Below are 10,788 nucleotides of genomic sequence, written 5' to 3'. Positions count from 1 at the left end.
TGCTTGTGGGCAATCTCATAAAAAGTGAAGGTGAGCTGGCAGTGTGGTACCTGTGTGAGATATTGATGTGGTTTGGCTGTGTCCCCACCCAAATCTCATCTTGAATTGTAGCTCCCATAATTCCCACATGTTGTGGGAGGGACCTGGTGGGAGATAATCGAATCATGGGGGCCGTTTCCCCCATACTGTTCTTGTGGTAGAGAATAAGTCTCATGAGATCTGATGGTTTTATGAGGGGAACCCCTTTTGCTTGGCTCTCATTTTTCTCTCTTGTCTGCTGCCATGTAAGATGTGCCTTTTGCCTTCCACCATCATTATGAGGTCTCTCCAGCCACGTGGAACTGTGAGTCCATTAAACCTCTTTTTCTTTATAAATTACCCAGTCTTGGGTATGTCTTTATCAGCAGTATGAAAATTGACTAATACAGATGTAAAACCTCCCAAATACTTCACAATACACCCCAAACTTTAAGGCAAAATTGTTAAGCAAAAAGAAATCATTAAAGGGAGAAAAGGATATTCTGAATTCTGATTCTGAATAGTATTAGTGGCTTTGATTGTTGAATTCTGATTGAGCCCATGTCATAGGGGAAGATCTGGCAAAATCATTATGGTAAAAAATTCATTTCACACACAGCATTTTAGCAACACTCCCTTTCAAAATAGTTCACGATTTTCATTTAAAGAATTTCTCTACAAATAACATCATAAGTGTCAAGTTAAAGTGTGAAGTGAGTGGATAAATACATCTCATTTAAAAGCAAATTTATACTAAGATCACCAAAATGCAAATCTATTAAAAATAGACCTTGTCTTTAATGTTTATTTCACATTATCTAAGTACATCCAGTTACGCAAATTTACAGTTTTATTTCACATCCTTGTATTCCTGATATACATATAACAGGACAAAGAACACATTTGCAACACTCAGCCTGTAAAACTCTCTTGGGGGAAACAAGATTCTCAGCTGCCTTATACTTCTGCACATGTACAAATAAAGTCCTAAATAATTGGAGTGGAAATAAAAACTGGTAAAAGAGAAAACTGACTACATTTTTATGCCACTTGAGGATATTTGCACCTGACTTTTCAAATGGTCTTCTACTTGCTGAGTTACAATTTAATAGGTAACACATTTTGGGAGCTCCTTAAAGTATGCCAAGAAGCTTCACTGTTTCCAGAGCGCTTAAAATCCACATGAAGCTGACATCAGCTACACATCACTAATGCTTAGATGTTGGTGCTGTGGTGCTGTGCATTTATCTAAAATATTTTAAAAGGTAGTAATCAGCATTATTATCCCTCTTTTATGAAAATATCTTGCCAGGCTAGAAAACAAGCAATTATTTCTTCAATTAGGCAAAGAAAAAAGGACAGACCAGTACAATTCAGTACTCATTTTGAAGAAAACAATCACATCGAACTAAAAATCTTAAATTTCAGTTACAATTTTATGAAATTCAAATATCTCAGAATCGCACTGAGGTACTAGATGACCGCGTGTTCATTCTGTTCAATGTTGCCCACGAGATCTTTCATATCGCTAGTTCCTGGGCTTGACTGACTGTTAAAATACAGAGTGTTTTCAAAGGCGCCCTCTTGAGGTAGGTGCACACGTCTTTTCTTATAAAAGAAATAGGCAGCAAGGCCAGCACCCGTTAAAATCAGGAGGATCACAATGATGACTACTCCAGCCACGTTGGAAGACGGTTTGGAAGGGTCCATCTTCCTTGTGTCAGCTATAAATAAACAAAATCATCAGGGAAAAGGTGAAGGGAGGCAGAGGGTTGCATGCTATGCAGAACTTTGCTTGTTGAAAAACTAAAAGGCATAAATATTCTTTCAAGTGACATTTGTCAAACAGGAACGAAAGATGTGAAAACAAGAGTCCCTGTGGTATAGAGGATTATTCAGAATGTTAAGATGATTATTCGGTTGCAAAAATAATCCATCTGTCTATGTAGCAGTGGGCCAGTTCAACAATGTATTAAAATATATATACCTTATTTCAAAATAATTTAAGGCTGTTAAAAATACAGTATCAGAAGATAAATAGATTAGTAATGATAATAATTAAAAGAAAATGAAAAATGAAGAGAAAAATAAAATAAGAATAGTGGAAACGTGAACTCATAGATGTAATTAGTAAACAAATAGCACTCATGATGTTAATAATGAGGTTACAGGCAAGCCATAAATCTCACTTTCAGTTTTTTTTTAAGCAGCCAATAAAATGAGTGACATGAGATCAGTTACCTAATTCAAGTAGTCTATAAAAATTAAAACAAAAAAATTTCTAAGAAAAGAAAAAAAAAAAACAAAGAAATTCTTAAGAGAAATTTCTTCCATGGGTTCAAGGCAGCTGTTTGTAACAGAGCGAAAAAAAAATGCCTTCAATAACTGCTTATAGCAAAAACACCAACCTGACCCCAAGGCCTCTGTTTCTAAAGTATTATTCAAAGTAGGTTGATGACAAAGGATAGTTTAGCTTAAGCAAATTCTACGGAGAGAGCAGGGGAGTTGGAAGGGATTATTATTATGCCTTTTAAAACAAACAGTACGGATGTATTACTAACACAGAACTTGAAATTTTGCAACGGCCTTACCTTTTGTTGTAAGTAATTCATGGGTAGGTTTAGCATCAATAACTGCGTGTAAAAAAAAAAAAAATTTATAAAAACCCAGAATAATTGCAGGGAGATAGCAAATATTATTTGGCTCACAAATACATGGAATCCTCCACATTTGATCTGTGTTGAATATGATATATGATATTATGATATGATAGATATAAAAATACAGGTAAAAAAAAAGATCTGTATCTTTATCTATATATCTACCTACCTATCATCTATCTGTCTCTCTGTCTGAGCTCTAGCAGTCGCCTATGGTTGTATGGTGAGTTTGAGTACATTAGAAGATCTGGAAATGTGATTCTCCAAGTTGCATTTGAGCCACTGATACTCACCCTTAAAATCTACCCAATCTACCCATAAGTAAAACATTCAAGGCTAGGGGTTTTGAAATTAGTTCACTGAAGCCTAAGATGTTACCAAGCATTTGAATGAAAAGTAAAATAAGACTCCAGGCTGGGAGTGGTGGCTCATGCCTGTAATCCCAGCACTTTGGGAGCCTGAGGCAGGTGGATCACCTGAGGTCCGGAGTTCGAGACCAGCCTGGCCAACATAGTGAAACCCCATATCTATTAAAAATACAAAAATTAGCTGGGCATAGTGGTGTGCGCCTGTAATCCCAGCTACTTGGGAGGCTGAGGCAGGAGAATGGCTTGAACCCAGGAGGCGGAGGTTGCAGTGAGCCAAGATCACGCCACTGCACTCCAGCGTGGGCAACAGAGTGAGACTCTGTCTCAAAAACAAAAACAAAACAAACAACTTCAACATTGCACCAGAGGATGTGGTGTGTCTTAGAACAGTTAGAGAAGGCTAAAGACCTGCCAAATTCTAAAATGGTAAACTCTACCCCGTCTCTACTAAAAATACATAAATTAGCCAGGCCTGGTGGTATGCTCCTGTAATCCCACCTACTCGGGAGGCTGAGGCAGGAGAATCGCTTGAACCCGGGAGATGGAGGTTGCAGTGAACCGAGATTGCACCACTGCACTCCAGCCTGGCGACAGAGCGAGACTCTGTCTCAAAAAAACAAAACAAAACAAAACAAAACAAAAACCTCTATAATCTAATCAGTAATTTATTGGGAGGGATATTATGTGACATGACATGGCAACAAATATTTTTAAATTCCAGATAAAGGCACCTTGTGAGCGTTCGACACTATCAATTCCCCGATCCCGTTCCTTTCATGGTCTCGCTTTCCATCTTCAAAGGAGACTGAATTAGTCTGATGTGACTCATTCGACAATCAATTCTGATCCCTCTCCAGAACCCTGGTCTCCTCAGGTTTGGGCTGGTACTGGCTTTACCACCTTTTTCCCTCATGCGGTAAGGCTTTGCAATGGGCTCTCCTGACTGTTTGCAGCTTGGCAAATCCTTCAGATATCCCATTACAAATGTATTGATAAGCAAAAATCATTACAACAGCTAAGCAGACAGTGAGTGTCTCTCACTCACGCAGAGCTGCAAACAGTAATGAACTACAATGGCGTATGGATTTTTCACAGATGAAACAAGAGAGCTTGCAATGGCCTCGTAATCACATTATGATTCCATACCTGATATCTTACTATTTGAAAGAAATGGAAGCCAGTGATATGCACCATGCAACAAACTTCTTACTTACTTTTTGGTCTTTTACAAATATAGCCTTTGTAGGAAGAACAGTGAATATTACTCCAAAACCCAGAAGACGCATGTAAAGCTACACAATCATTCCGTTCACCAGAGGGATCTCCTGTGTTCCAGTTGACAAAGGAAATCGGACTGTTATTTATCCACAGCCACGTCCCTGGTCATCAGATAAAACAAATAAAGATGAAAGTTAAATATAACCTATCTTAAAATAAGTTCAGCCAATTTATGCGAAATTTCTAAGCATACTCTTTTATACTAGAATCAATAGTCATTTATAACCAGACTTAACAGGCAAGACTATAATGACTAATTACTACAGGGAAGGAAACCAAAAAGAATAGGTTTACTATATAGCTTTAGTTTAAAATGTATTTCTAATTAGTACAAATATTTATACTTATCCTTTCCTTAGCATTTTTTCCCTGGCCCCACGAAAACATAGAAAATGCTTTTTAAAGCTTCTTAAACTATTGTAGCTATAAAACGTATTTTTTGATTAGCAACTTTGAGGATAGCATGATATGAAACTCATTTTAAGTTTCAGTTCTTAAATAAAAATATGAGTTTGAATTTTCAAATTCCTCATGAATTAATCATTTTTAAGGCAACACATTTTAGAAATGAAACCTTGTTTTACATACAACATTTTACAATATTTGTGATTAAATAGGCATGCTGCAAAAATTACCTTCCACATTTCTGAACAATCCTATCCAAAAATTGGTTTTACTTTTAAGTGGTTCAACCCGATATGACAGAAAACTGGATTCTGCAGCACTTTCAATGGAAACCAGAGAGGAACCTGGAAAGCATAAAGGGATAAGTATAAATAGTTGCACATTTAAGTAGCTGAAAATATTTTTGTAAACAGCACTGCTGTTGAGAGCAACAAAAATCACCCTAACATCTCCACTTAAGGGGAAGAATTTCAAAGGGCAGGTGTTTGTTTTCTCAGAATTTTAGTTTTCATTGTGAAATATGTTTTCAAGCAACATTAGCATCATTTGAGTACAAGCACTGCAGCATATTCAAAGATTAGTAGGATGCAGAGTATGTCTTCCGAAAGTTATGGTTCAGTGGCCAGTAATAAGAGTACAAACAAATATTATAGAAGAGAAATTAAGTGCCATATACTATGAACATGTCAAATATTCATTCTTGGTGAAGCAGCTAAAAGGGAGGATAGTGGAAACAGAATTTCAGTAGAGAGAAGAATAGGATTTCAAGTAAAAAGGACAGAAAATAATTCCAGGAAAAAGAGGTAATAAGAGGAAAGACAGAGAGGAAGGGAAGCATAGAACTTCTTCAGGAACAGAGATAGCTTGGTTTGGCTGGAGTATAGCACAAATCTGGTCCACAGGCAAACAAACAAAAAAAAGACATGGGTTAGGTCTCATTGCAGAAGGCCAGAGATTGGTATTAAGGGCAATGTGGTGATAAAGGACACTTAGTTTTGTTTCAGGCAGCTGAATGATGCAATAACCCATCGCCTTCTTTGACTGGTCCTATACATAACAGTTAGATTCTCCACCTAAGAATGGCCCTATATTAGTTATTATTAGAATCCAGCTATTAGGTATAGGACCATTCAAGGCAAGGAGATAAAACAGAAAGACCAGTTAGATAGCTGTGGAAGTGACAACCCACCTTAGATTGTCAACATTAAATTTTAGAGTAAAAATCTCTAGCTTTTAAATAATAACCAATATCTTTTAAGCATTTCATTCTAGACATTTTGCTTTGGACTTTACAAGGATTAACCCATTAAATTTTTACAATCACTTCGTTAAATAGGTACCATCTTTGCCCCATTTTACAGCTAAGGAAACTAAAGCACAGAGGATGAGTAATCTGCCAAGATCCTAACACTAGCAGAGGGAAGATCATGGTATGACCCAGGCTTTCTGAACCTTGAGGGTCTGCTCCTAACCACATGCCTGTATCCCATATTACTGAGTTCTGAATTATCGCCTTGTTTTCACTGCATGACTACATAATCCATTATTAAATATATTTCACAAACATTAGCCATTTCAAAATATTTATGACTCATATTTTGAGAATGAGAATGAGAAGCATTCATTTTATTTACCAGAAAAGAGTCACCTAAAATGGAAAACAAAGTTTCTACATATTCATTGCAATTTTTTTCAAAAAAATACTTAGCAATATGAAGAAAAACATTTTTTTAATTACAAAAGTTCAAAGAAGGCATCAGGTGGCATCATGAGAAACAGAATAAGTTCTTCTGAAAATTATTTTTTCTATAAAACCAATGAGAACACTGGAAAACTCTGAATCCACTGTTTCGGAATGCTAAAAATTAATTAAAGGCTTGCAACAACTCAAGAAGCATTTATGCAAGAAAAATGACTGTGTCTTGGTAATAATAGTGAGTTTTATAGTGTTTTAACTTGTCCTAATCCCTTTGCCTTCTTTCCAGTTCTGCGGTAGCCTTAAAAACCAACAGCCCCACAACCACAGTGAAAACCAGCAGCCTAGAAGCCACAGGAGAGGCTAAAATGGGGTTGGAGCTCTTTCCAAGCCCCATTCTCAGAGAATCGCCATTACTTGACCTGTCTTACGTAAGTTTCCTAGAAAACCCCACTCGTAAAGCTTGTCTTTATTTGACCTGATTCAGAGCTCAGTAAGTGCAAACAGACTTTTCCCTGCAAGGGTTTGTAAAAAACTATCAGTGGCAATTGCCTAACATTGTAACCATCTAAGGCAGTGATAATAGTTGGGGCAAACAACTAGCGAATTGAAAAACTTAAAAGGAAAAGCTAGCGAATGACACGTTCGTACGAGACTTTAAAAAGCATTGACAAATTCCGGGGAATGTAGGAGGCTACAGATATGCACTGAAGTGTGCCCTTGCCCAAGGCTATGCGCACATCTGAGAAAGACCTGAGATGGTCCTAAGTTCTCACATCTGGCTGAAGATGCACTACACAAGCAGAAAGTGAAAGCTAAGGCAGTTTGTAACTGATTGGACAAATATTAAAGGCACATCCCAACACACAGACAGATCCTCTGCAAAACCTGGGAGACTTAATTAGTTCTAGGCACTTAAAGAAATCTGCACCTACCACATCTAACACTACATGTATACACATCACAATCAAACTATCAAAACACAGAAAGTCTTAAAATCTGTGAGAGAGAAGGGTCTCATCATGTACAGGGATCTTAACACTAATTCCACATTAGAAACCATGGCGTCCAGAAAGCGATGACATAGTGAAAAAGACGAAAGAAAATGACTGTCAAGCAGGAATTTTCTATTTAACAAAGCTATCCTACAAAAAATGAAGGAAAAAGTCAGACATTCCTAAACCAAAATGGAAAGAAATTATCACTATAAGAAATACTGAAGAAAATACTTCCAGTGGAAATAAAAGGGTACTCAACAGTAACTCAAATCCACAGAAAGAAATACAGAGCATCAATAAAGGAAACTACATGGGTAAATATAAAAATAGTTTAAATGTACTTTTTATGTATAACTGTTCTTTATCTTTTCTAATTGAAAGATAACTGCATAAAACAATACTCGTAAATCTGTGCTTGTGGGTATGCAATGGATAAAGTTGTTTTTGTCTGCCAATAACAGCACAAAGGAAGGCAGAGGGAATGGAGCCACACAACAGCAAAGTTTTTGTACACTATTAAAATTAAATGTATATATGTATATTAATATGAATTAGATTTTTTTTTTTTGAGATGAAGTCTCGCTCTGTTGCCCAGGCTGGAGTGCAGTGGTGCGATCTCGGCTCACTGCAACCTCCACCTCCTGGGTTCAAGTGATTCTCCTGTCTCAGCTTCCCAAGTAGCTGGGATTACAGGCACCCACCACCATGCCTGCCTAATTTTGAACTAGATTTTTGTAAATTAACATGTTAGTTGTAATCCCTAGGGCAACCACTAAGAAAATAACCAAACGATATATAGTGAAAGAAACAACAAGAAAATTAAAATGGAGGCCAGGTGTGGTGGCTCACGCCTGTAATCCCAGCACTTTGGGAGGCCGAGGTAGGTGGATAACCTGAGGTCAGGAGTTCGAAACCAGCCTGACCAATATGGTGAAACTCTGTCTCTACTAAAAGCACAAAATTAGCCAGACAAGGTGGCACGTGCTTGTTGTCTCAGCTACTTGGGAGGCTGAGACAGAAGAACTGCTTGAACCTGGGAGATGGAGGTTGCAGTGAGCCAAGATCACCCTGGTGCACTCCAGCCTGGGCAATAGAATGAGACTCTGTCTCAAAAAAAAAAAAAAAAAGAAAAGAAAAAGAAAATTAAAATGGTACACAAGAAATTATCTACTTAACACACAAGAAGGCAGTAATAGAGGAACAGGGGAACCATAAGACATATAGAAAACAAATGGCAAAATGGCAGACATAAATTCTACCTATCTGCAATTACATTAAGTGTAAATGGAGTAAACACTCCAATCAAAAAACATAGATTGGCAGAATGAAAATTAATAAGAAAGATCCATCTATGTGCTATCTAAAAAAGACACTTGAGATTCAAAGACACAAATAGGTTGAAAGTAAAAGCATGGAAAAATACATGCTAAGCAAACAATAGCCAAAAAAGAGCTGGAGTGGCTACACAAATATTAGATAAAATAGACTTCTAGATAAACATTAGTACTAGAGACAATAAAGACATTTCATAGTGAAAAATTTGTTAATATATCAGGAAGATGTAGTAAGTGTAGACGTATATGTACCTAACAACAGGGTCCCAAAGTACATGAATCAAAACTGACAAAGCAAACTTCAATTAGCAATAATTGTGCCTCGGATAAACCTCATCGGCTAAGATACTGCCACTGTGCAAAGCTGAAGCGAACTTCATCTCACTCAGAATTTAAAGTCAAAAGTCAGGTTGACTTTTGAAAGAACGTGGAGGAAACGAGGTTATAAACTGTGCATATAGAGTTAGGGCATAAAAAACATGAAGTAAATATAATTCAGTAAAATATTTACGGGATTTAACTAAGTGGCTTTTAAATGTACCCTTAAAATAAACTTTATTTGACATTTTTTACTTCAGGGGGAAAAGTCATTCATCTTTGTAGTGTCCATTTGAGTTTTATTTGTCTTCACAAAAACAATAAATAGAAATACTTTTCTATTAATGGTAAAACAAAATGGTTCCTGGGCACTTGTAAAACTTCAGCTTATCAGTGATAAGAGGTGAGTACAACACCTGGAATAACTGAGGATGAGAATCCTAACAATTTAGAACGTGAAGTCTGAAAAGGAAGAAACCATTTAGAACATGCTGTTTTCTACCCAAATTCTCTAAATTCTCTAAAATTTGAGGCTACAAACTTAGAGATTACATTTGGGAAGCATGATATTGGCCATTCTGTTATAAAATAAATCATTAAAAATGTAAACAGGTATTTTTACATTCTTTGTATATTTCATGTATAGTGTCAGTGGACCCCAGAATAGATGATTACGGAGTTTTCCTTCAGGAAATGTGGCACTCACCCATTCGAAGACATTCCAGAGAAGCTTGGCCCCAGTTTCTTGTATATGAGGACTCAATATAGTAACAGTGACCATGGAAAGGAATCCACGCTGTGTGATCTGACTCCGGGCATCTGCCAGGCAGTTGCGGGGGTTCAGTAGCAGGGATTTCTGTTAATAAAAACACATTTTAAATAAAGCAAAACCTGAAGTTTCTGTAGCATGTAGCATAATACATTAGCAGCTAGAAAAATTGATCATTGATCATTATTTTTTAAAATCTTCCAATGGTTATCATTTGGATCACCATTTTTATTATTGGATTTCCTTTTATCAATTTTTTCCACTTTAAATATATTTCAATAGAATGTGCTATGCTATAGTGGCAGTCAGTTACACTCATAGTTAAGACAATATATCTATAGATAGCTACAAAGATAATTTTTTTTTTTGAGACGAAGTCTCGCTACTGTGCCCCAGGCTGGAGTACAATGGCTCAATCTCGGCTCACCGCAACCTCTGCCTCCCAGGTTCAAGTGAGTCTCCTGCCTCAGCCTCCCGAGTTGCTGGGATTACAGGTGCGCACCACCACGCCGAGCTAATTTTCATATTTTTAGTAGAGAAGGGGTTTCACCATGTTGGCCAGGCTGGTCTCGAACTCCTGACCTCAGGTGATCTGCCCACCTCAGCCTCCCAAAGTGCTGGGATTACAGGCGTGAGCCACTGCGCCCGGCCCAAAGATAAATTTTTTAAAAGTCACCACAAAGTAATTTGTAAAGTGACTTTCCTTTTTTAAGTCACTGTTTTCCTTTTCTGGGATCCTAATCCCTACAACCCTTTCTTAGCTATTAATAGCACCTGGAATATAACTAAAGGCTATATTTAGAATTCTAATATGGTGTCCATCATTGACTCTGATGAATCTACATGTATTCTGATTAAATTCCTTTGATATAGAAGTGTTGTCAACATCAAAAGTAAGCAAAATTTCCTGGGGAGATGTTTATCTCCATTATTTTGATTTATGT

At 37.0% G+C, this 10,788-nt stretch overlaps 1 protein-coding gene and 1 pseudogene across 1 annotated transcript in view; both read right to left on the bottom strand.

Annotated features, from left to right (window-relative positions):
• Positions 1–792: 792 nt before the first annotated feature.
• MRC1 (mannose receptor C-type 1) overlaps positions 793–10,788 on the bottom strand; it is a 103,163-nt gene continuing 93,167 nt past the window's right edge. Inside the window, exons 26-30 of the mRNA XM_032165380.2 lie at positions 9,782–9,931; positions 4,960–5,073; positions 4,261–4,425; positions 2,610–2,651; positions 793–1,742 (exon numbers count right to left, since the gene is read on the bottom strand). Of these exons, the coding sequence (XP_032021271.1) occupies positions 1,492–1,742; positions 2,610–2,651; positions 4,261–4,425; positions 4,960–5,073; positions 9,782–9,931 (722 nt within the window). The 3' untranslated portion in view covers positions 793–1,491. The remainder of the gene's footprint in view (positions 1,743–2,609; positions 2,652–4,260; positions 4,426–4,959; positions 5,074–9,781; positions 9,932–10,788) is intronic.
• Positions 9,009–9,123, bottom strand: LOC116477053 (U4 spliceosomal RNA; annotated as a pseudogene).

Source organism: Hylobates moloch, unplaced genomic scaffold (genome assembly GCF_009828535.3).
Source record: "Hylobates moloch isolate HMO894 unplaced genomic scaffold, HMol_V3 SCAFFOLD_2, whole genome shotgun sequence".
Lineage (NCBI taxonomy): Eukaryota > Metazoa > Chordata > Mammalia > Primates > Hylobatidae > Hylobates > Hylobates moloch.
The sequence above is the reverse complement of the archived record's forward strand: the minus strand, read 5'-3'. Positions and strand labels throughout refer to the sequence as shown.